At 41.2% G+C, this 27856-nt stretch overlaps 1 protein-coding gene across 1 annotated transcript; it reads right to left on the reverse strand.

The window, feature by feature from the left end:
* Positions 1-27856, reverse strand: snx10b (sorting nexin 10b). Its single transcript, XM_063069552.1, is given in 13 exon segments — positions 1-2702; positions 15819-15917; positions 16941-16957; positions 16960-17016; positions 17019-17060; positions 17763-17795; positions 17798-17848; positions 17851-17889; position 18525; positions 19197-19297; positions 21239-21325; positions 27727-27763; positions 27847-27856. Coding segments are annotated over 12 exon segments (717 nt in total). The 5' UTR covers positions 27742-27763; positions 27847-27856; the 3' UTR covers positions 1-2527.

Consider the following 27856-nt stretch of genomic DNA (forward strand, 5'->3'; position numbering starts at 1 on the left):
TTGATTCATTTATTATAAAGTACAGTATTGCACAATTCCATGAACATCGATATTAAAGGACAACACTTTTGTTCCAAATGAAGTACAGCATTCCAGACATCTAGTAAAGTTCTGGCACTTATTCATTCTCCCATTTACTGCAAAACTAACCCTGTTGGAACAGTCTGAGTTCTCACGCCACAGCAGGCTACATAATAATTAACAACTATATATTCAAAAAATACCAAATCCCAATACCAGAGTTTAATAATAGTATAATTATACACTTTAATAAGGTGTTCTCGGTAATGAGAGACCTCAATTTCAGTTTATTAAAAAACAAAATACTGTAAATACTGAACAGGTCAGGATACATACGAAGAGCATTTCAGAGCCAGTTTACTTCAATATGGAGGATTCAAAATCGCAATATAAACTAGGTAGTAACACGTCAATTTCCTTCAGGATGCAAAAGAAAACCAAAGTACCCCATCCCCTGGGCAATTAAAGAATTGGGAAGCTATGGCTTCATAACAATCAAAAGAGAGGAAAAAATAACATGTAGTATAACATTTTGGGCACAACATAACCTAAAATAAAAAATTAATTATTTTTAAGTTTGAGATACAACTTTCTCCACTCCTTAAAGATAAACTCCCCACTGTGACAAGGTTCCGTAAGTGGTGCTCACTCATTGTTATTCTCAGCCAAATGGCCATTTTCACATGAAGCATGGAAACCAGTTATTTATTCTGTTGGTTTTTGTCCAATCGGTATCAGAACAATGGAAACACACGTACGCTTCAAGCAAGGATTGTTAGATAGTAATAAGCAGCAGGCCAATATTCCTTTACCCAGAGATGCTACCATCCTAGTCAGGAGAAAAATAGAATTATGATGTGACCCTAGGGAAGGGATTCCCAACTTGTTTTATGCCATGGACCCCTATATTAACCAAGGGGTCTATGGACTCCAGGTTATGAACCCCTGCCTAGGACACTTAGCAACTCGATGGCCAAAACAAATTTTGGAAGAAGCAAGGGAATGCTTTCAGAACAGAGCCAAACCAGGTAATCCCAACTAAAGTTCCTCATAAATAGTTAAATAAAACATTGCTCTGATCACTAAATCAAACGGTCAATTTTCCACCTTGTCAAGTACAATGCCAATTTAATCTTCAGGATAAAACTCAACAGAAGTGCAGTAAACCAACAGTGCTCTAATTAATGCTGTAACACTAAGTGATTAAAAAAAAGCTTGGATTTCAAAAAAATATAAACTGCTTCAATGGAGCAGAAAAGCAACACCAGAAAAAGTGCTACATTTATTTTCCCTCCACAGTGAATTTTGGTACTTTAATCATATACAGCACAAAATCACAGACTGAAAGCAATAGTTTGGATAGCAAATAAGTTATTAAATCAAGACACTGAATGATTAATTTCCATAAATTAATCCGTGAGTGATTTATGATTGACTGTATGGCATTGCCCATGTGCAACAACAATATTTTCATCCAACAGCCCTTGTATTAAAAACCAACCATAGGAACTTTGGGATGGGATTGTCATTAATAGAATGTGGAATACAAACTCACACCTCACATATGGTGCAGTTAAATAATTCATGTTTGAGCTCTGTTCAGAAAAAAAATAGGATATGAAGATATCGTGTGTGTGTGTGTGTGTGTATATATATATATATACACATACACACATGTACATATGAAAATAGCATTTTCTATATTTTATGATTTCTGTTACACTCAGATTTCTCTCTAATTCATTATAGTCATTTATTTTTGGTGCTTTCTACAACCAAACCTATCCTGAAAAATAAAAAAAGACCAAATTTCTCAAGGCTTTTCTTCCCTCTTCATTCCAGAAGCTGCAATTTAAAAAAGTACAATTGGCTCAGAGTCAGACTTCACTATCTGCGTGAAAAAAACCCAGTGCATCGGGCAACAAGCTTCCACAAATTTCTATTGCAAATGAGGTCTATTTGGATGATTTAGATTTGGAGAACAACAGTCTAGACTGCAGATTTGGAACACATGCTCCAAATAGAAAATGAGCCACAAAAAAAAACAGATCCTTGCAATTTTCATCTTTTACGACTTCACATTGTTGTCACTACTGCCAGTTCCAAGCCCCGAGGATGAAGTGCTGATGAAAATAAAATAATAAAGAGGAAATTGGTTTCTACAACACAGTTAAAGCCTGAGTAACAGAGGAGAACCTTAATTATCTCCAGTCTCAGACAGACAGGAAATTTGGTCTTTTAATTAGGTGTTTGCAGTAGAGTCTGATATTTTTTGCTAGATAATTTAAAAGGAAATAACCCAAGTCTAACAAAATGAAATTCAGATAATCAGAATACAGATAATTGAATTTTCACTGCATTCATTAACTCTGTGTGTAGGTGTGAGCAGCTTTCTATGACGAGCTGTCACAGCTCTATAACAATGAGGTCAATTAACAATGCTTCTGTTGAAAAATGCAGTTGGATTAAAAACCTTTCAACTTAAATCTAAATAGACATTTGCTCTCTATGCTTCTTCGGCAGGGAACCTTCGGTTGGATGAGGCGTGTCTGTGAACAGCATCGGTAACCGTGTAGTCAGTCTGGCCCGAGACACAGGCCTCAATCTCCGTGGTGCTCAACTGCGTCTGCAAGAAGAGATGCAACCTACTGTCCGAAAGGAGGATGTTGCTCTGTAGTACTCTGTTAAAAACAAGAAAGGATCGTGTCAAATGCTTTCTTTAAATATACAAAATGGACAACAGATAAGCTACCATGTGAAAAAAAATATACAATGGAGTGGGAGGGAAACAGAAACTAATAATATATTTAAGTAGGTAGGGGTGGATTAAAAAGCTTAACAGTAGCGCATTTAAAAAGTGTTTCCTCACAGTTCATCAGTTAAAGCAGCAAGTGATTGAAACAGGAAGACACTAAGGAGCCTTGTACTCAAGAAATGAGTAATTGAGACAACACCACAGGAGAGAGACCATGCCAATAAACCTCACAGTCACTGGTTCATTTACAACTTTAGATTTGCGTGTTACTGAACTCTGGAAGAAGATGTTGCAGAGAGAAGGGGCAGCTTTAGCTCACCAACATTTTAAAAACAAACAAGGGAAGAAACTAAGGGTTTAAGAAGAGGTTGGCTGTTCTCACTCAGCAAGGAGAATTTTGAAGTAAATTTATTATCAAAGTGTATACACATCACCATATGCTACCCTGTAATTTATTTTCTTGCTCGCATTCACAGTAGAACAAATAAATACAATAGAATCAATGATAAGACTGGCAAGCAACCAATGTGTAAAATACAAACTGTGCAAATACCAATTAATAAATAAATACATAAATAATGAGGACATGAATTGTAGACTCCTTGAAAGTGAGTCCATAGGTTGTGGAGTCAGTTCAGAGGTGAGGTGAGTGAAGTTATCCATTCTGGTTCAGGAGCCTGATGGTTGTAGGGCAATAACTGTTCCTGAACCTGGTAGTGTGGGACCTAATGTACCTCCTTCCCAATGGCAACAGCAAGAAGAAAGCGCAACCTGGATGGTGCGAGTCCGCGATGATGATGATACGGTAGTGGATACGGCCCAGTCCATCACAGGCAAAGCCCTCCCTACCACTGAGTAAGTTTACAAGGAGCACTGTTGCAAGAAAGCAGCATCCATCATCATGGAGCCCCGTTATTCAGGCCATACTCTCTCCTCACTGCTGCCATCAAGGAGGTGGTACTGGAGCCTCAGGACACGCCACCAGGTTCTGGAATAGTTATTACCCTTCAACCATTTGGCTCACGAACCAGAGGGGACATCATCACTCACCCCAACATTGAACTATTCCCACAAACTATGGGCTCACTTTCAAGAACTCTTCATCACACTTCCTTGATATTCATTGCTTAATTATTATTATTATTTTATTTTATTTCCTTTGGTATTTGCAGAGTTTGTTCTCTTTTGCACATTGGTTGTTTGTCCAACTTGTTGGGTGCAGTTTGTATTTCTTGGTATCTGCTGTGAATGCCCGCCAGGAAATGAGTTTCAGGGTTGAATATAGTGACAAATGTGTACTTTGATAATAAATTTACCTTAAACTTTGATGATGAAACTACTTTTCCAAAAAAATGAGTACACAAATTATTTACTTCCTTTCAAAATAGATTGCCATTTCCCAAAGTCCCTCACCAATTTATAATGGTGTGTATCATTAAGAAGCATGGCTATGACAGAACTAAAGATTAATTTTCTCAAGAGGGATAACAGTTCTGGCTAAAAGAAAAAGAATTACAATCAAATACAAATAGACTAGATGGACCAAAAGGCCTGTTTTAACGCTGTAGTGCTTTATAACAATGTGGTAGTAATCATTTCCCCTATTTTGTTTTTTAACTCTCACCCCCAACCCTCTCTACTAAAGGGGAGGTCAATAGGTTCTTGATTAGTTAGGGTGTCAAAGATCACGGGTTGAAGGCAGGAGAATGGGGCTGAGAGGGAAAACAAATCATGCAGCAGCCTCAATGGGCTGAATGGACTTATTCAGTTCTTATGTCTTATGGTCTCTCTCCCCTCCCCCCTTCCAAAATAAGGGTTGCATTTCTAAATGCAACAGAATACACCTTCTCAGGACAAATGAGAATTTAGCCCAAACTACAGGAACATCATGAACAAAAATGTTCTGACTTCCTGCACAACACCCTGCAAGTCCAATTGAAACTGCAGTTGGACAATAGCAGTCTTGGAACAGTTAAATTAGATGAACTGAAATTGTGCTTTAGCAAAAATCGTAGAGTACTTCAATATTAAGCACAGCAACATTTTTCATTGCAGTTCATCGTGAAAGTTTTAGTCTTGGAGTTACAGGTAAGTATTTTAGTTAAAAGGTGCCTATGGACCAGCAAATACAATAACTGAGAGCTGCCTTGGATGTTGTGACTCACAGCATTTGGCAAGAATCTGCCCTGTACTCACTGCTTATTAGAGGGAGTACATTTTACTCCCCATTTATTTTTCAAATATCAATTTATTGAGGGCATTTCACAATGATCAGAAAAGGCTGCAGAGGTTTGTAAAATCAGCCAGCTCCATCACAGGTACTAGCCTCCCCAGCACTGAGGACATCTTCAAAAAGACAATGCCCTCGAAGAGGAGGCATCCATCATGAAGGACCATCACCATCCAAGACATGCCCTCTTCTCATTATTACCAGGGAGGTGGTACAGGAGGTTAAAGACACACACTCAACGCTTTATTCCCTCCACCACCCAATTTCTGAATGAACAATGAACCCCTGAATACTTCCTCACTATATTTGCTTTCTTTTGCACTACTTATCTTTTTCTAAAAAAAATTATTATATAGTATATTTTATGTCCGGCATTGTACTGCTGCCACAAAACAACAAATTTCATGACATACGTCAGTGATAATAAACCTGATTCTGAATTAGCCAAGGAAGTCATACTTGGAACCTATAGGCAGCCTTTGGACTAATGTTGGCCTTGCACTAGATTGTTTAAACTGGTACAAATTTTCCAAAATTACATTTAAAGTATTGGAGAATACAGCAGAATTGTAGATGCCTGCATGCAAGGAAGTGCTAACTGCAAATTTCATGACAGCAAGTCAGCTGTACAAACACAAAAACTTTTAAATGCTTTGAAGCTTGATCCAGAAGAAACAAAATTATCTATTCCTTAACATTACTGTATGTTATGTATAGGGCGTGGATTAATGGTCGCAGAACAGCGCAGCCAAGAGCAACCATTTGGCCCGTCTGGTAACAACTTCTGATTTAGAAAACATTATATACTTTAATGCTAAAATATTTTACCCCCTTTTGCTCCTATGTTAAGCTTTTATTAAATATTTTTGCGACACCACCATTTTCTTCATTGAATCAGCAAATCTGTCCAATGGTTTTTGCCTGCTGCCACTTGAAATTTCTGATTGGAGTATTACAGCTTTCATTTTAGTCCTTTGGGTTAAAATTATACATGCAATATGCATTAATATTTCATATAAGCTCTTGGACCTGATGTCTACATATTCACAGGTATATAACCCCATTATTTAGAACAATATAAGTTATCCATTACATAAAGAGAGATTAGTTTTATTTACCACATGTACGTCAAAACATACAGTGAAAGGTGTCATTGCGTTAATGGCCAACACCGCCCAAGGATGTACAGGGGCAGCCCACGAGTGCTCCCATGCTTCTAGGTCAGGGGTCCCCAACCTTTTTTGCACCACGGACCAGTTTAATATTGACAATATTCTTGCGGACTGGCCGACCAGGGAGGGGTGTCCAAGTAGGGTTAAGCTCACCTCAACATGTCTTTTACAGTTGGGGTTGCCAACTTTCTCACTCCCAAATAAGGGACAAAAGTAGCAGTCAAATCCCGGGACACTTGTGTTGACCCCGAGGAAGACTACCATGACCATGAAGCCTTGCACGCGCGTACGTGCCGATCTTTTTCCCCACAAATCGGTTTTGGCTTAATCTTTCTGACTATACTGTACATACATTATTTCCACTTTATATAGGCTGTGTATTTATCATATCATTCCTGCTTTTACTATATGTTAGTGTTATTTTAGGTTTTATATGTTATTTGGTATGATTTGGTAGATTATTTTTTGGGTCTGGGAACGCCCAAAAATTTTTCCCATATAAATGAATGGTAATTGCTTCTTCGCTTTACACCATTTCCGCACGAAAGGTTTCATAGGAACGCTCTACCTTAGCGGGGGAAATAAGGGACAAGGGTGGTCCCATAGGGGACAAACCAATTTAGCCCAATATACGGTATGTCCCGGCTGATACGGGACAGTTGGCAATCCTATCAAGTTCAACGGTGCGTGACAGGGAATGAGGAAAAGATGCAGCTGACTCGTATCGTTTCCTCGCGGCCCAGTAGCACATGCTTTGTGGCCCGGTGGTTGGGGAGCGCTGTTCTAGAGCCAACACAGCATAGCCACAACTTACTAACCCTAACCCGTACGTGGGAGGAAACATACTTGGCTGTGGTGAGAATGTACAAACTTCTTACAGACATTGGTAGGTATTGACCCCTGATCAGTGTAAAGACTTACGCTACCGTGCAGCCCTATTGAACTATATATAACTACATCTATTGAACTATAGAATAAAAAGAAAAATATTTGATATAGCCATACTAAGCATAAATTAGTTCACATCTGAGCTGCTGGGCAGCATCTTGGGCATTGCCCCTCAGAGGTACTGTATTTGCCATGGAAGGAATACACCAGAAAGACATTAGGGCTCCAAGCATTAGATTATGAAATATTAAATAAACTGATCTTGTGTCATGTGGGACGTAGATAGTTAAGGATGATTTAATTAAGGCTTTCAGGTTTTTGAAAAGAAATGACAGGTGCCGATATTGAAAACCCTTTATTAATGGCAGAGGACCTACAATAGTCTTAAAACACCATCTTCAGGATGACAATTCAGTATGAAATTCTCTCCCACAACAACTAGTAATTGAAACATTAGTTCAGATAATATTATTGCCTAGCCAAAAGATATTTAAGGGATAAAGAGCAAAGCCAGAAGCACAAGGATAGAATGTAGGATCAACTACGGTCTGATCTCACTGAATGGTGATGCAGACTTGAGGGTTTGATTGACCTATTCTTGACCTTGTGTTCTAAACGAAGATTGAAGTGATATTTAGCCATTATCCAGAGAGTAATTCAAGGCTCATACTTTAGGCCAGTGTTCAATGGCATTAAGAGGAATATGCCAAGAAAATTTCCGAGCTGTTAGATGGCGCCACTTAGAGGCCAAACAAAACGAGTCAAACCTGCGGTAATAGGGTTTGGATGACACTCCTGAATGTCCTCAGCAAAAATGCACACTGTGGAGTGCCAAATGACTAAGTGGAGTGTTAATGTTGAGGGCTCAAGAGATATTTTGAATTTTGCATGTGAGTATTAAATATGCCACTGTATGAATGTTCATCCAAATTGGGAAAGTTTAAAAGATGTTTTAGACTTTGAACTTGGAAGACTTCACCTACCCTCCCACGAACAGTAGTAGATCAGCTTTATTTGTCACATGGACAGTGAAATGCACCGTTTGCTTCAGATCAAGTCAGTGAGGATCGTACTGGGGCAACCCAAAAGCGCCCACAACTCACTAACCCTACCCTATGTCTTTGGAATGTGAAAGGAAACCCACACGGTCATTGGGAGAGTGTACAAACTCCTTACAGACAGCAACAGAACTGAAGCCGATTGGTGCTGTAACAGCTAACCACCAATTTGAAAGCTACTGTGCCGCCCAACCGTTGGTAGGATAAAGTAACACACACAAAATGCCGGAGGAAATCAGCACATCAGGCAGCAACTATGGAAATGAATAAACCATAGAACCATAGAAACTACAGCACAGAAACAGGCCTTTTGGCCCTTCTTGGCTGTGCCGAACCATTTTCTGCCTAGTCCCACTGACCAGCACACGGACCATATCCCTCCATACACCTCCCATCCATGTATCTGTCCAATTTATTCTTAAATGTTAAAAAAGAACCCGCATTTACCACCTCGTCTGGCAGCTCATTCCATACTCCCACCACTCTCTGTGTGAAGAAGCCCCCCCCCAATGTTCCCTTTAAACTTTTCCCCCCTCACCCTTAACCCATGTCCTCTGGTTTTTTTTCTCCCCTAGTCTCAGTGGGAAAAGCCTGCTTGCATTCACTCTATCTATACTCATAATTTTATATACCTCTATCAAATCTCCCCTCATTCTTCTATGCTCCAGGGAATAAAGTGCTAACCTATTCAACCTTTCTCTGTAACTGAGTTTCTCAAGTCCTGGCAACATCCTTGTAAACCTTCTCTGCATTCTTTCAACCTTATTTATATCCTTCCTGTAATTTGGTGACCAAAACTGAACACAATACTCCAGATTCAGCCTCACCAATGCCTTATACAACCTCATCATAACATTCCAGCTCTTATATTCAATACTTTGATTAATAAAGGCCAATGTACCAAAAGCTCTCTTTACGAACCTATCTACCTGTGATGCCACTTTTAGGGAATTTTGCATCTGTATTCCCAGATCCCTCTGTTCCACTGCACTCCTCAGTGCCTTACCATTAACCCTGTATGTTCTACCTTGGTTTGTCCCTCCAACGTGCAATACCTCACACTTGTCTGCATTAATCTCCATCTGCCATTTTTCAGCCCATTTTTCCAGCTGGTCCAAGTCCCTCTGCAGGCTCTGAAAACCTTCCTCACTGTCTACTACACCTCCAATCTTTGTATCATCAGCAAATTTGCTGATCCAATTTATACATTATCATCCAGATCATTGATATAGATGACAAATAAAAATGGACCCAGCACTGATCCCTGTGGCACACCACTAGTCACAGGCCTCCACTCGGAGAAGCAATTCTCTACTACCACTCTTTGGCTTCTTCCATTGAGCCAATGTCTAATCCAATTTACCACCTCTCCATGTACACCTAGCGACTGAATTTTCCTAACTAACCTCCATTGCGGGACCTTGTCAAAGGCCTTACTGAAGTCCATGTAGACAATATCCACTGCCTTCCCTTCATCCACTTTCCTGGTAACCTCCTCGAAAAACTCCAATAGATTGGTCAAACATGACCTACCACGCACAAAGCCATGTTGACTCTCCCTAATAAGTCCCTGTCTATCCAAATGCTTGTAGATTCTGTCTCTTAGTACTCCCTCCAATAACTTACCTTCTACTGATGTTAAACTTACTGGCCTATAATTTCCCAGATTACTTTTCGATCCTTTTTTAAACGGAACAACATAAGCCACTCTCCAATCCTCCGGTACCTCAGCGACATTTTAAATATTTCTGCCGGGGCCCCCGCAATTTCAACACTAGTCTCCTTCAAGGTCCGAGGGAACACCCTGTCAGGTCCCGGGGATTTATCCACTTTAATTTTCCTCAAGACAGCAAGGACCTCCTCCTTTTCGATCTGTACAGTTTCCATGATCTCAATACTTGTTTCCCTTAATTCCATAGACTTCATGCCAGTTTCCTTAGTAAATACAGACGCAAAAAACCTATTTAAGATCTCCCCCATCTCCTTTGGTTCCGCACATAGCCGTCCACTCTGATATTCAAGAGGACTAATTTTATCCCTTACAATCCTTTTGCTCTTAATATACCTGTAAAAGCTCTTTGGATTATCCTTCACTTTGACTGCCAAGGCAACCTCATGTCTTCTTTTAGCCCTCCTGCTTTCTTTCTTAAGTATTTTCTTGCACCTCTTATACTCAAGCACCTTATTTACTCCCTGCTTCCTATACATGTCATACAACTCCCTCTTCTTCTTTATCAGAGTTGCAATATCCCTTGAGAACCAAGGTTCCTTATTCCTATTCACTTTGCCTTTAATCCTGACAGGAACATACAAATTCTGCACTCTCAAAATTTCTCCTTTGAAGGCTTCCCACCTACCGATCACATCCTTGCCAGAGAACAACCTGTCCCAAACCACGCTTTTTAGATCCTTTCTCATTTCTTCAAATTTGGCCTTCTTCCAGTTAAGAACCACAACCCTAGGACCAGATCTATCCTTGTCCATGATCAAGTTGAAACTAATGGTGTTATGATCACTGGAACCAAAGTGCTCCCCTACACAGACTTCTGTCGCTTGTCCTAACTCGTTTCCTGACAGTTGACATTTCAGGCCAAGACCCTTCTTCAGGACTGGAAAAGAAGGGGAGAGACACCAGAATAAAAAGGTTATTGGTAAGCCCAGCTGGTCCATTGCATGCAGCTCTAGCTGTCACACATTTAAAAGGATGTAAAGAACTGAAGTGCAGAGGAGGTTCACCGAGATGTCACTTGTGGAGCAACATCTGAGCTGTGAGGAGACTGGTTAAGCTGTTTCAATTATCCTTTTCTAAGAGCTTAAGGCGACCTGACAGAGGCATATAAAATCATGAGGAGCTTCAAAAAGGAAAAAACTAGGAAAATTTTCCCATAGCAGATGAATCAATCACCCAAGGGAATAGGTTTGTGGTAAGGAGTCACAGATATAGATAGGATTTGAGGAAGAGTTGTCTCACCCAGAGATTGGTTATACCTGAATTGCCAAGTACTGGCAAAAGGAATCAGTTGTGAATGGGTACTTGATGGTTGTCGCAGATAGGGTGGCCTAAAGAAATTCCTCCTCAATATTGTCTTTGGTAACCACCCTATCCTGTTCACCATAGCTCTGTTAATTACCTGGTGCTAATGTAGCAGAAATATGCTTGTTAAGACTCAGGACCGTTAACCTTGTTAAAAGATAACTTAAATGATAGCAAGGATATTATAAGAGGAACATAAGTAGTTTAAACTCACCATTGTTTGATCAGATGTCAAACTAAACAGTAAGATCTGCAGATTCTGGGCTAGATAAAGATTAACTTTATTTATCACATATACATCAAAACATACAATGGAATGCAACCTTTACATCAAACCTAAGCAGTATGGATTGTGCTGGGGGCACAGCCTGCAAGGGTCAGATCACTTCCAGTGCTAACATAGCATACCCACAACTTACTAATTCTAACCCTAACCCAAAGTGTGGGAGGAAATGTAGTACACAGTCATGAGAAGAACATACAAACTCCTTACACACAGTGGCAGGCATCAAACCCTGGCCAGCGATCGTTGGCACTGTAAAGCGACTTGCTAACCATTACGTTACTGTGCTAGAAAAAAAGTTTCCCCCCCCCCCCCACCGCCCCCAGGGGAACTTCATTCCGGGTATGAATCAAGTTGAAGAAGTTCCTGTATTAAAATTCCACATGGAATTTGATACCGAAGCAACATATTAAATGCTGGCCATCAAGTAGAACTTCATACATTTTCAGACATTTCTGGCCCCAGCATAAATTATATATTAGCAGGGTTTCCCCCAATGTGGGGTCCACGGACACCTTGCTTAGTTGGTCCATGGCATAAAAAACCCCTACACGTACTAAATCTTCATGAGACACAGGTGGCATCTCAGGTGACAACTCTAGGGTAACATTTTTCCCTCCCACCAAAAAGCACCCAAAAATAAAACAGATTTCATCAACACAATCTATCAAAGTGGACCTGACCATTTGCAGACTGGGCTCACAATGTGTTCACTAAGACTGACATCATGGCTATTTGAGCATGTTAAACCATAAGAGGTCCTCTGACTGGCAGGAAAGTACCCGTTAGAATTGAAGACACAAGAGATTCAGTAGATTGCTCTGGAATTCCCACACACACACAAAAGACTGGAGGAAGTCTACAAGTCAGGCAGCATCGACGAAGTCTATGTTTCGAGCTAAGGGGATTAATCTGCCGAGCTCCTCCAGCATTTTGTGTGTTACTAGTGGTTAGAATTAAAGGTTTGTGAATGCATTGTTCTATGAAAAGATCAAAAACATTAACTGCACATATAGTAACCACATATCTAACTTTCATTTTTGAACAGCTTGTTGCGATTACTAAAGTTACCTCAGAACACAATACAAGGGGGAAAAGGGTCGATGTACAAAAAGCCTAACTTAATTACAGCGTTCACCAGTGACGGGTCAAAGCAATTCCTCCTGATTTACTGCAGTACAAACCTGCAACCACAAGATGGCAGTGGACATTCAAAAAAAGGCATAGGAAACAGGAGCATAGAGCTGAGCCAAGTATAATCTCCTGGCAATCGAGGGTTTACCGTTTTTTAAAATAAAACAGGACTTCCTGAATATGCTCTTGGCAACAAAATAATTTCATATTATCAACCATATTCAAGGGATATACTCTTCAAAAATCCGATCCCTTTATCAGGTCAGTATCAAAATATAATGCCCATGTTGACTTCTTGGACCAGTTTCTCCCTCCCCCCCCCACCCCCAGGGAGTTAATCTGATCATTTTAGTTAGCCTAGTCACTGCACTGTACTCTAAACAACTGTTATGATGCTGTTTACATTGTAAATTCGTGCTGATATTTAATGCAAATTTTATTCCATATCCATACTTTAACCTCTAAATTTATTTGTATACAGTATATAATTCTTTATTCTTTAAAATTTATGACCGTTTCATTTTGTTGCATTTTACACCAACATACCCCAGCAAATTCCTAAAACCTGTACATGTAAATGTACACTCAGTAGCCACTTTGTTAGTTCCAGGAGTGGATCCTGGTGGGTCTTCTGCTGCTGTAGCCCCTCCACTTCAAGGTTCAACATTTGGGCATTCAGAGATGCTCCTCTGCACACCACTTTAGTAACGTATGGTTACTTGAGTTACTGTCGCCTCCCTGTCAGTTTGAATCAGTCTGACCATTCTCCTCTGACCTCTCTCATTAACAAGGCATTTTTGTCCACTGAACTGCTGCTCATCTGTTTTTTTTCTCCCCCCACACTATTCTCTGTAAACTCTAGAGTCTGTTGTGTGGGAAAATCCCAGGACAGCAGTTTCTGAGATACTCAAACCACCCCATCTGGCACCAACAATCATTGCACAAACAAAAAATCACTCAGATCATATTTCTTCCCCATTCTGATGTTTGGTCTGAACAACTGAACCTCTTGACCATGTCTGCATGCTTTTATGCATTGAGTTGCTGCCACACAATCAGCTGCTTAGATATTTGCAATAACAGGGGTGTACCTAAAGTAGCCACTGAGTATATATGACAAATAAAGTTTATTCTTGTGTTATTGTGAACTCAAACCATGTGTAAGAAACTAATCTGAAAACAGTGGATTCTGGTTAACTGGGCCATCAGTTAATTGGTGCAGCTGTTTATTTGGGGAAATCCTTAAAGAACAAAAACTAAATTGATAAAATAGCCGGGATTCCCCTCTAACTAGCACCGGTTGCATGCACTTTTGCGTAGCCATTAGACACGACACTGTGCTTAGAGCGCTTTGTTTTTAAATATCGTCAGTTGCATGTGTTTACGTTCAAAAACTTGATAGTTGGCAATAAATAAGCAGCAAGATCATTTTGAACTGTTCCGCTCACTGCCGTTTAAACCATTCAGGACTGAAGGTACCAGAAATGGCTGGGAGTGAAAATGAAATGATTTCACTACTTCAACAAGTTAGAAATTACAAAAGGTATCTAAAATCATCTTGAATGTTACAATGAAATTGTAGATTTGGAGGATGCAATCACCTACAATATTGTATGAAGGCAGTCCATTATCCATTTTGATTTTGTTCATTTACAATCAAAAGAACACAGAGGATGAATTCCTCTGTCAATAACTAATAGGAATCAATAGACAGTTTTATAGTACCGTAGAGGTATTAGTAGTGTTCTAATTTGTTCTGTATTTCATTTAAATACATAAATTGTTACTCAGTTAAACAGTAGTTTGACTTCTTTTTTCTTCTTTCAATGATTTCCTTGAAACTTCATCTAATTGGGGAAGCCACTTAATTGAGCCAATATGTACAGGTCCCACTGGGTCACAATTAACCGGAATCTACTGTATTCTTCTCCAAGAGGATCACAACATTGCTGTAGGGTTTAGAGGCTTGTGTGCCTGAATGACCCAGAGAGCTACAATATGCTGGCTGGAGTCAGGGCTTTATTGCTTTGGCTCTTGGTAGGGTCCACCCACGCCAAACAGGTCAAAGGGTAGAGACCAGACTGAGAGCAGTCCACTGGTGCTCCAGGTTCAGCTCAGGGCCATCAACCCTGACTGGTTAAAAAAAGAAGAAAATTGTTACAAAAACAGCAATGAAGAATCCTTCTTTATCCGAGTGCAACAGTACTCCTGAGTCTCCACCCGGGACTGGCATGGCTGACAGCAGTGAAAACCAACAGGGAGCTACTGGCACGATGAAGGAAGCCCTGAACACCACCAAGACTCAGAACAAAATTGTTTTTTTGACAGGGATGGCTGCCCCAAATGCCAGCGATGCAACAGGCAGTAAGCACTGTGCCTTAATAATTATTTCCAGTTCTACCATTTCCGTGCTGTTATTTTTCAGGAACATCATTTGGTTGAATGGCAAAAGAACAGCAAAACTTTCCGAGAAAAATAAGGATATAATTGACCAGACCAGCTCTTCAGGATGAAGTACTTCAGTCAAATTTTATTTATTTATTGGGATTCAGCACGGAATAGGCCCTTCCGGCTGTGCTGCCCAGCAATCCCCCGATTGAATCCAAGCCTAATCACTGGAAAATTTACAATGACCAATTAACCTAGCAACTGGTACATAGAGTCACAGGGAAGTACAACACAGAAACAGAGCCTTCAGTCCAACTAGTCCATGCTGAAACCATTCAAACAGCCTACTCTCATCGACCATAGCCCTCCATATTTCTACTGTCCATGTACCCATCCAAACTCCTCTTAAATGTTGAAATCGAGCCTGCATGGACCACTTGTACTGGCAGCTCATTCCACACTCTCAGGACCCTGAGTGATGAAGCTTCCTCTCAAACATCTCACTTTTCACGCTTCAGCAATGATCTCTGGTTGAAGTCCCACCCAACCTCAGTGGAAAAAGCCTGCTTGCATTTACCCTATCTGTACCCCTTATAATTTTGTATACCTCCTTGCACAAAGCCATACTGACTATCCTTAATCAGTCTATGTCTATCCAAATACTTATGTATCCGGTCCCTTAAAATACCTTCCAATAATTTTCCCACAACTGATGTCAGCCTCACCAGCTTATAATATGAAATTGGCCTCCATAACATACCGTAGCTTAGAGTTAGCCTTAAACAATCACAGGGAAGTCCATTCATCACAATTCACACCTGGGATTTGATAACTGAAAAATTCAGTTGTACATACTTTTCTAGGAATTCCTGAAGCCCTTGTCGACGCTGCTCCAGAAGCTGGCTGTTGCTGCCACTAAAAAAGGGGATCTTAGGAGGAATCTCTGGTAAACTTCTGCAAAGAAAATGATATTTGGGCTTTCAGTATTCACACTAGCTCGCCTTCAACAGTCAACCAAAAGACATTGCAAATTTTTTTAATCCTCCATGAGCAATTAGTGATAAAAACAGGAAGGTTTTTCAAGAATGTCAAAGACATGGAACCATCATTGCTGTACAAGTCTGAACAACAGGAAGGATCTGTGCAAACCAATTGTCATCATTATCTTTACCACTATGTGCCGTGTCATCTAACGTGGGCGATCATGGTCTCAACATGACTGTGACTGTGCTTGGCTAATTTTTCTACAGAAGTGTTTTGCCATTGCCTGCTTCTGGGCGGTGTCTTTGCACGACGGGTGACCCCAGCCATTATCAATATCTTCAGAGATTGTCTGCCTGATGACAGTGGTCACATAACCAGGACTTGTGATATACACCAGCTGCTCATATGACCATCCACCACCTGCTCCCGTGGCTTCACGTGACCCTGATCCGGGGGCTAAAGCAGGTGCTGCACCTTGCCCAAGGGTGACCTGCAGGCTAGCGGGGGGAAAAGAGTGCCTTACACTCCCTTTGATAGAGACGCAGCTTCACCACACCACCCAAACTAATTGTATGTGTTACAAAACCGGGACAAAGCAGAAATCCGTAACATACAAATTTATTAATTTAAAGTGACATTATGTCGAAAACATTGCAGAAATTAACATGGTTTGTGCTTCAAGAATGTAATTTCTAATGAGAGCTTTTTTTTTTACTCCTGGTCACCCTGTGATGAAATGCCAAGCAGGGCAAGTCAAACCATGTACAAAGAGTAAAACTGAGTGGAAAGAACCCAGTCTAAAACTGGCCAACATTATCGTAGTTCTTTTTCTTGTGATTGCAAGACCCTGTTGGACATAGGTGGTGTGGAATGCTGGAAGTCTGGATCACTGGGTTATCGGCAGACGTCAGGGATGGATTGCGAAAGAGCAGTGTGGCCTCGGTCATAGCAAGGACAAGGCCTGAAGCCACAGTGTTGCCTGTTTATACCCACCCAGGAGGGAGGCAGTGGAGTCGGTGTGCTCCACTAGAGTGCTGGAGTGGTGTGTCACGGTGCCCAAGGTGGTCGTATAACCAGTCGCTCAGAAGACAACAAGCCATACTGTATTCCGGGGTCCCCAACCTTCTTTGCACCACAGACCGGTTTAATATTAACAATATTCTTGCGGACCGGCCAACGGGGGGGGGCGTTCAAGTAGGGTTGCCAACTTTCTCACTCCCAAATAAGGGACAAAAGTAGCAGTCAAATGCGGGATACTTGTGTTTACCCCGAGAAAGACCCCATGAAGTCTTGCACGGGCACCTGTGTGCGCATGCGTGTACGTGCTGATTTTTTTTTCTACAAATCGGTTTTAGCTTAATCTTCCCGATTCTGTTAAGTGAAACCTCATTGTACATACATTATTTCTACTTTATATAGGCTGTGTATTTATCATATCATTCCTGCTTTTACTATATGTTAGTGTTCTTTTAGGTTTATGTGTTATTTGGTATGTTATTTTTTGGGTCTGGGAACACTCAAAAATTTTTCCCACATAAATTAACTTCACGCCATTTCGGCACAAAAGCTTTCAAAGGAACGCTCTACCTTAGCGGGGGAAATACGGGACAAGGGCGGTCCCGTATGGGAGAAACCAATTTAGCCCAATATACGAGATGTCCCGGCTGATACGGGACAGTTGGCAACCCTGTGTTCAAGTTCAACAGTGCGTGACAGGGAATGAGGAAAGATGCAGCTGACTCATATCGTTTCCTATCGCCAAATCATATCGTTTCCTCGCGGCCCGGTGGTTGGGGACCACTGCTGTATTGGAATGCAGACTGCTGCAACATTCATGGACTCAGGGCTTTGACTATTTTTTTGCGTGACGTATTTTACCAATATTTAATATGTGCTGTATGTGCCTTGTGCTGTGTGTGACTGTTGGTAACGTGTTTTGCACCTTGGCCCCGAAGAAACACTGTTTCGTTCAGCTTTATTCATGGGTATCATGTATGTATGGTTGAATGACATTTGAACTTGAATTTGAACAATTATATAGAGTACATGAAAACTGCCCATGATCATTCAAGCAAGAGGCTTTGTGAGAGTTGGGAGAGAGAGTGAGGGGAGTAACACACAAATTGCTGGAGGAACTCAGCAGGTCAGACAGCATCTATGGAGAGGAGCAAACAGTCGGTGTTTCAGGCCGAGACCCTTCAAAGGAAGGGGACAGAATCCAGAAAAAGGTGGTGAGGGGAGGGGAAAGAGTACAAGCTGGCAGGTGAAACCAGATGAGGGGGAAGGTGGGATGAAGAAAGAAGCTGGGAGGTGGTAGATGGAAAAAATAAAGGAATGAAGAAGGAATCCAATAGGAGAGGAAAGTGGACCATGGAAAAAAAGGAAGGAGGAGGGAAACCAGAGGGAGGTGACAGGCAGGTGAAGGGAAGGGGTAAGAGGGGAGCCAGAATGGGAAAAGACAGAAAGAGGAGGGACAGAAGCGGGAAACCTTGAGAAACAAGCACAAAACCTGGAGGAACTCAACAAGTCAGGCAGCATCTATGAAGAAAAATGATAGTCGATGGTTCGGGCTGAGACCCTACATCAGGGCAAGAAGACAGCAGAAGCTGGAATAACAAGTTGGGGGCGGGGGGGGGGAGAAGAGGAGGATAAGCTTGCAGGTGTTAGGTGAATCCAGGTTTGGGGGGGGGGTGGTGGGAAGGTGGGAGGTCAGGAGGAGGCAGTGGTGTGAGAAGGTGATAGGTTAACCCAGGTGAGAGGCAAAGCATTGTGAGGGTTGGGAAACAAGAGAAAGAGAGATGATTTTATCAGGAGCAACACTCAGAAAATGTTGGAGGAACTCAGCAGGTGAGGCAGCATCTATAGAGGGTAAGGGTGAGGGGGAGGGGAGGGACACGAGCTGGTGGCTGTTAGGTGAGGGGGGGAAAAGGTGGACACATTGGGGAACAGGAAGAGTGGCGTGAGGAACTGGAGGGTGATTGGCAGACCCGGGAGTGAGGGAGAAGGGAGAAGTGGTAAGAGAAACTGGAAGGTGTCAGGTGGAAGCAGCAAAGGGTTGGACGGGATGGAATCTATCGAGAGGATAGTGGACCAAGCAACAAAAAGAGATGGAGCTGTGGAAATCGGAGGAATGAAGCTGAAGGTGATGGGCAGTGGAGAAGGGCAAAGAGAAGGGGTGTGGAAAGTGGACAGGGTTTTAAAACCAAAGTAGACCTGGACTGACCGTAGGGGAAAAAAATAAGTGCTTACATCAACACTGCATTGTCTTGTAGTCGCTGCCTAAGCCAAGCAAATTCCTTATAACGTCTTCTGACACAGGATGTCTTCTTTGTAAAACACATACTATTGGTCTATTTAAAAAAAAGGGAAAAGTGACTTCACTGGGACAATCAAACCAAAGGTTTATCTCCTGGCCTGACTTCCCAGTTAAAATTTTAATACACAGAAAACCATAGCCAATGGCTCAACGTTTGGTCAAGTATAACTAGAACTGGCATCTTAAATAACTCTAAAACTTCATTTTTATAACAGTTCAAAACCTATTTATTTAAGCTTGCTTTTAACCAACGTCTTTTACTTTCATAAACAACAGGAATTCTGCAGATGCTGGAAATTCAAGCAACACACATCAAAGTTGCTGGTGAACGCAGCAGGCCAGGCAGCATCTATAGGAAGAGGCGCAGTCGACTTTTCAGGCCGAGACCCCAGGGTCTCGGCCTGAAAAGTCGACTGCGCCTCTTCCTATAGATGCTGCCTGGCCTGCTGCGTTCACCAGCAACTTTGATGTGTGTTGCTTGTCTTTTACTTTCATGTTTATTTTTAGTTTTTGACTTGATTTTCATGCTTGTAATTTTATCCCATCGTAAAGCACTTTGAACTACATCATCTGCATGAAAAGTGCTCTACAAGTAAGGTTACTATTTTACTATTATAACAGGAGGCTCACACGCGCCTGAGAATAGACCTTTTGAAGCTGTAGGTACATACGTACATCTAAGCTGTAAGTTCAAGAACAATAATCGTGTAATTGATGACAAGGGGAAAATCTCTCAAATTGTCAATGAAAAACATGTTTATGAGTATAAAATTGTACACAACTCTTATACATTATGCCAAGCACTTCCTTGTTCAACCACGATAAAACCTCAAAAACTAAAGTTGTCAGCAAATGCGCACACAGCAGAGAGAACAGAGATCTCCTAAATTGGCACGTGCTGCTCTCATTAAAAACAGAATACATGATTTTTATTTTACTGTATTTCTAATGCAATTGTGAACTTTTTTTTAAAAACAACCATATTAACAAATCCTCATTGACCAGTGGAAGTTTACTGACCAAAGTTGGAGCAAGTAGTTTTGGAAACAGTGCATTGTGTAAACAACCATTCACAAAACAAATTCAGTTGCTTAGAAAGCATTTATACTAGCAGCTTATAACAGTGTGATCCGGGACCTTAGACAACATCAAAGAGGAATGGGAGATTAATTACTCGTTTATAAAATGGGATGTGGGAATGGTTAGGAGCAACATATCTGTCAGGATGTGGAAACAAATTCAGAATTCCCAAAACAACTAATGGATTATCTGATACTTGTAAAAATAGAAAAAAATCCAAATCTGCACCGAAGTGCAACTTCCATTTACTGGTGCTTTTAGAATCCATTGGCAATCATATTTTCAATGTGAATTTGCAGGAACCTGCTTATTTATTTACAGAGATACAGCATGGAATAGGCCATTCTGGCCCTTTGAGCCACACTGCCCAACAATCTCCCAATTTCATCCCAGCCTAATCACGGGACAATTTAGAATGACCAATCACCCTACCAACCTGTGTGTCCTGGGACTGTAGGAGGAAACCAGAGTATCCGGAGGAAATTCACGAGGTCACAGGGAGGACGTACAAACTCCCCACGGGCAGACACACTTCATTCTAAAGTAGCTTAATGTGTCGGTGGTAGAGGTAGGTCTTGTTTTTGCACGGAGAGTGCCAGGGGCATGGAACACACTGCCAGGGGTGGTGGTAGAGGCAGGTATGTTAGGGACATTTAAGAGACTCTTAGACAGATACAGAGATGATGAAAAAAATGGAGAGTTATGCAGGAGGGAAGGGTTAGATTGATCCGAGTGAGAATAACATCATGGGCCGAAGGGTCTGTACTACGTTGTAGTGTTCTAGGTAATAATATTTAGTACACAAAGTTAGAAATGTTTCAAATTTAGTTTCCTTAGTAGCCAAGAGTTAGTTCTAGAAATGTACGATTTAATTTAAGTGATTAAACATACTTACATGAACACAGATTTCATAATCTACGAAGGACTGCCAGGAATCTTCCTTCTGGACTCTCGGGTCACGTACCCACACAGTGATGAATTCCTGATTTGGTATATTAGAGGTGGTCATTGGAAGGAGCACTTCTCACCAAGAGACAAAAACTCTAATGCGGTGCTTTTATACAAGCAGCCAGAATGTGATGCAATTTCCCAGAAGTTAGACGCGTTGAGTCATAGGACAAGTTTCACTCATCCCAATGTTCAAACTTACAAAGCCCTTTCATACATCGGTAGAATGGTCAAATAGAACAGAGAACATTATAGCACAGTACGGACTCCTCGGCCTCAATGTGGTTCCAACCTCTCAATCTAATCTTTCCCTCCTCAATTTTTCTATCATCCATGTGCCTATCTAAGAGTTTCTTAAAAGCTCCTAATGTATCTGCCTCTACCACCACCTGTGGCACTGCATTCCACGCACCGACCGCCAAAAAAAACTTACCTCTGACATCTCCCTTCCCCCCATACTTTCCTCCAATCACCTTAAAATTATGCCCCCCCCCCCTCCAATATTAGCCATTTCCACCCTGGGAAACAGTCTCCAGCTATTTACTCAATCTATGCCTCTTATTTTATACACCTCTATCAAGTTGCCTCTCATCCTCATTCACTCCAAATAGAAAAACCTTAGCTCCCTTAATTTATCCTCATAAGACATGCTCCCTAACCCAGGCAGCATACTGATAAATCTCTGCCACCCTCTCTAAAGCCTCCTCATCCTTCCAATAACGAAGCAACCAGAACAGAAAATAATATGGCTGGGACCTTTATGTCCTCGTTGTCCATGGGAATGGCACCAGAGGATTGGAGGGAGGCGAATGTTGTCCCCTTGTTCGAAAAAGGTAGTAGGGATAGTCCAGGTAATTATGGACCAGTAAGCCTTACGTCTGTGGTGGGAAAGCTGTTGGAAAAGATTCTTAGAGATAGGATCTCTGGGCATTTAGAGAATCATGGTGTATGGGATCTTTCTTTTTTTGTATGTTAAATTTAAAATGGCTTCTTTGTTATGTTATACTGGGGAATACTTCATGTGAAATGCTGAGAAAGTCTCGAGCTAGACAGTCGCTTGGGTTACTACAGAGAGCAGGGTGCTATTAGCCAATGGGTGTTCATGTATCGTTTTGTTTTCGGATACAATGCTGTATCATATGACTGTGGACGGGGTTTTTGGGGGGGGGAGACGGAGGAGAGACGAGGGGGGGGTCGGGGGAGAGACAGCAGAGAGACGGCAGACGTGTGGGGAGACTCCGGTCCATCACTTCGGGTGGTCCCGGCCCGTGAGTCGACAGGATCCGGGTGGTCGTCAGGAATCGATTGAGCTCCAACGGTTGCGCACGAAGAACTTGGACTTTGATAAGTCTGGTGCCTCTTTTTTTTTCCATTACTTCCTTTTCTGTATCGAATTTATATTAATTTCATAGACTTAGTAATATCTATAAAGTGTACTTGGTAAAACGTACTGGATGTGCTGGCTGATGATTGATGTTTGGGATTGATTCAGGCAGCAGTGGTGCAGCAACGGACCCCGTGGGAAGCGTTGAGGCAGGTGCTGGGTGGGATTTCCCCTAGACATATATGAGGCAATATAACTGAGCGTTACAATGGTCTGATCAAGGACAGTCAGCATGGCTTTGTGAAGGGCAGATCGTGACTAACAAGCCTGATAGAGTTCTTTGAGGAGGTGACCAGGCATATAGATGAGGGTAGTGCAGTGGATGTGATCTATTTGGATTTTAGTAAGGCATTTGACAAGGTTCCACACGGTAGGCTTATTCAGAAAGTCAGAAGGCATGGGATCCAGGGAAGTTTGGCCAGGTAGATTCAGAATTGGCTTGCCTGCAGAAGGCAGAGGGTGGTGGTGGAGGGAGTACATTCAGACTGGAGGATTGTGACTAGTGGTGTCCCACAAGGATCTGTTCTGGGACCTCTACTTTTCGTGATTTTTATTAACGACCTGGATGTTGGAGTAGAAGGGTGGGTTGGCAAGTTTGCAGACGACACAAAGGTTGGTGGTGTTGTAGATAGTGTAGAGGATTGTCAAAGATTGCAGAGAGACATTGATAGGATGCAGAAGTGGGCTGAGAAGTTGCAGATGGAGTTCAACCCGGAGAAGTGTGAGGTGGTACACTTTGGAAGGACAAACTCCAAGGCAGAGTACAAAGTAAATGGCAGGATACTTGGTAGTGTGGAGGAGCAGAGGGATCTGGGGGTACATGTCCACAGATCTCTGAAAGTTGCCTCACAGGTGGATAGGGTAGTTAAGAACGTTTATGGGGTGTTAGCTTTCATAACTCGAGGGATGGAGTTTAAGAGTCGCGATGTAATGATGCAGCTCTATAAAACACTGGTTAGGCCACACTTGGAGTACTGCGTCCAGTTCTGGTCGCCTCACTATAGGAAGGATGTGGAAGCATTGGAAAGGGTACAGAGGAAGTTTACCAGAATGCTGCCTGATTTAGAGAATATGGATTATGATCAGAGATTAAGGGAGCTAGGGCTTTACTCTTTGGTGAGAAGGAAGATGAGAGGAGACATGATAGAAGTGTACAAGATAATAAGAAGAATAGATAGAGTGGACAGCCAGCGCTTCCCCAAGGCACCACTGCTCAATACAAGAGGACATGCCTTTAAGGTAAGGGGTGGGAAGTTCAAGGGGGATATTAGAGGAAGGTTTTTTACTCAGAGAGTGGTTGGTGCGTGGAATGCACTGCCTGAGTCAGTGGTGGAGGCAGATACACTAGTGAAGTTTAAGAGACTACTAGACAGGTATATGGAGGAATCTAAGGTGGGTCTTATATGGGAGGCAGGGTTTGAGGGTCGGCACAACATTGTGGGCCGAAGGGCCTGTACTGTGCTGTACTATTCTATGTTCTAGAATTCCATGAAAAGAACACCTCTCCAACTATTAAGCATGGGGGGGGGGGTGGTGGATCGATCATGCTTTGGGCTTGTGTTGCAGCTGGTGGCACGGGGAACATTTACTGGTAGAGGGAAGAATGAAAAATATAAACACTATTCACTGTGAAAAATGGGTGCAGGTTATAATGGCACAAGAGCTGTGATAATGTGCTGGTAACCAAGATGATACATTTGCATATCTCATTGGGAAGCTAAACTCTATAAATCTGGTAATTTATGGATGAAGAGGCTCTGCTCTCCTGCACGATCTACGGTTCACACAAAACGCTTAGGGTTATGATAATCAGACAATAAGCCACAACCTTGCCGCAGTCACCACAAAATAAAAACAAAACTTGTAAGTAAATTCTGCTGTGATGCCAGTCTTCATTCGGGGGATAAATTAATGAAAATAAAAATTAAACGAACAGCAAACGGAAAATGTTGTAGATACCAAAAATCAGAAATAAAATTGGACAGATCAGCAACATACTTGAAGAAGTATATTGTTAACATTTCAGCTCCCTTGTTCATCAGATCTGATGATGCCCTGGGTATTTCCTGCATTGCGTGTTAACCAAAAAGCCAAGAGGATAGAAAGGACTGCTGAAACAGGCTCAGCGAAATTCAGAGGAAAGTTAGGAGGCACAACACACATCTTTAGGGCATTGCTTTTCTCATCTGTGCTTTTTCCTCAGCTGCCTTAATGCTGGAATGTAGCTCCACCAGCTGTCAATCCTTGGCTCAGTCAACAATCTGCCAGATTACTCAGTGGCACATTCACCTCACTGTCAAGTTTTCCAGTCGGTCTGGTGATCTGTTGTGAAACACTTCCATGTGCTGAACTATCGAGCTGAAACAGGTGACGCTAAAATGGAAAAAAAAAACCCTATCGCTTTGACGGACTAAATGAGAATCATTTATTTTCACTGTTCCCTCTCAGCTGTGTGGTTGCTCAGGCACACAGTAACTGAAATGTTCCCACTCACATAGCCTTTGGTTATCGTGCAGCTGGATTTTAAAAAATGTAATGTTGAGATTATGCTAATATAAGTTTGAAAGCTATATTAACACAACTACGAAATATCCTGTAATTATTTGTTAATGAAAATAATTCATAAATTGTCTAAATAATAAATATACCTTAACTTTGAAACATTTTAGAGTTTCAACGTATTTATATTGTTAGTGTTTCAAGTTACAACACTATTACAAATTGTAACAATAATCACAGAATGGAAGTCAGTAGCTCATTGTCAACATGTTTGTAATCACTTGGATAATAAATTCCCAGACGGTGAGTTAAGAGAATGGCAAACTTTTGACCCTGTTGCAAATGCAATCAATTTTTGAATTTGGAAAAGAGGATGTTGTACGGCTGACAAAAAAGAAACTCATTATGAACTACGACAAAAGTGTTTCCTCAAAAATATCATAGTAATACTGCGATTTCAGATTCGTCATTTCTGAGAAAGACATTTGCTGATATGTTGAACTATGTGCTTCAAAACAAAGAATTTGCAAAACTGTCAATTCCTGTTGACATTTCAAACTTCCAGTGCTGACTGTGAACATGGATTCAGTCTTACGAATTCACTCAAATGTAAGTACGGCAACAGACTAGAGGTGAAACATTTGGATGATCTGAGGATTAAGACACATCTTTCTTCTGGATGCAAAGTTAAACTCGACAGTGTTTACAGACCATGGATGAAGAGATGAGTAAAAAGTGAAAGATTTTCTTTGTTGTACTGCATTTCATTATACTCAATTAATAAATAAAATCAAAAGTATGTGATGATTTTCATAGCATTCATATTACAAAAAAAAAACATTTGAAGTTCTACACAGTTTTCAGACCGTGAAAAAATCTCCTGCTCAGGGTAATGATTGGTCTGCGCAGCTGTAAAAGAAATACGAGAGGGAATGTTGCTCCTCTGAATTAAAGTAATTGCCTAAAAGCCTCAATTTTTAAAGAGAATACGGGGGGGGGCAAAATTTTAAGGTGATTTGAGGGAAGGATAGAAGATACGTCAGAGATGTGTTTTTTTTAAAAAACAGTGGTGAGTGTGTGGAATACCCTGCCGAGGGGTGGGAGGAGTTGGTGTTAGAGGCAAATATATTAGGGCCATTTAAACGCTTAGATAGCCACAATGACAATACAAAAAAAAAAGGAGGGAAGGGTTAGATTGATCTTGGAGTTGAGTAATAGGTCAGCACATCATGTACTGAAGAGCCGGTAATGCTCTACTGTATGTTCCAAGTTCAAGAATGGCAGAGAGGACAATACGAAACATGTCAGCAAGCAATTGAACTAGGCCTTTAATAATAGCTCATAACATTTTTTTAAAGTGTTAAACTAACTGGCCTGCAATTTCCTGCTTTATTTCCTCCCCCTTCTTGATCTACACTTGCTGTACTCCTATTGACTAGAACCTTTCTCAATATCAACTACCCCCCTGCACCATTGAAGTACAGGAAGATATGCAAACTTATCAGCCCACAGAACCAACAATTTCTCAATGCCATCTCCATGGTGATTGCACCTCCCCCATCCTCTTTTTCACACCGTCCCCAATGCCCAAGTTCAACCCTCTCGCTACCAATTGCTGATTTACAGTCAAGTTCATAGTTGTTACTTCTCGCCTCTGTGGTGAAAACAGGTGCAAATTATACGTTTAACTCATCCGCCTTCTTATTTTCCACTACCATTTCCCCACCTGATTTTACTTTCACTTTGTAAACTTTGTTGTTAAATATTAAAGTACTATTTAAATAATATTATGAAATGGCCCCAGCTCTTCAGGCCTGACCTGGTAGTATGTCAGCAGGTTCAAGGAAATTCTGATGGTGATTCACAAACTTGACAAGAAACAAATTAAACTACATTCAACTCTGGTAAAAGTTTCCATGCACAAGTCAGGTCCATGGTCTTCATAACTATATCCCCCCTCCCCTACACACGCAGATCAAGTTAGATTTGTATAGCTGAATAAAAATCAAGGTTAGTGTAAAAAACACCTTTGAAATTTTTCTTGGTCATCATCAGTAGCTCTGTCCCAATCAGCAGTATATTTGACACTCATTCTATTGTGCTCTTGACAGCTACAATGAAGTGGAGGAGACCTTGAGAAGTGCGATTATCAATAGAATATTCAAATAGCTCTGCTAATATGAAGAGCCAATTCAGATGTGGCCAAGTCATACTGTAAAATTCTGCCATTACATAAACTCACAATGAGTTGCATTGTCCCTTGTGTATGAGTGTGGGCAGTGTGTTTACAAGACTCCTGTCACGTTGGATTTTAAACTCACTAGACTAACATGCCACACAGAGGATCGCTAAGTGCAACTTTTGTCCGGATAAGGGGCACTCAAGGCCAAAACGCATCTTGCTTATAAACTCATTACATGGTGACGTACATAATTTGCATGGCTTCCTACCATTGAACACACGTCTGCAGAGCATGAAAACTCCATAGCCCTGCAAGGATGTCAAAAATTACTTAAGTACGGTAAAAATATAATTACAGTTACATTTCTTACCTTCCTTTCATTCATCTTGTTTTCCTCTAGTTGAAGTCTAGATAAGAAATTCATACAGATTAGCTAAATTTTTGAGACACAAAAATCTACACAACATGATAAGATTAGATAAGTTATTACCCCTTAACCA

The sequence above is a fragment of the Mobula hypostoma genome, chromosome 17 (assembly GCF_963921235.1).
Source record: "Mobula hypostoma chromosome 17, sMobHyp1.1, whole genome shotgun sequence".
Taxonomy (NCBI): Eukaryota; Metazoa; Chordata; class Chondrichthyes; order Myliobatiformes; family Myliobatidae; genus Mobula; species Mobula hypostoma.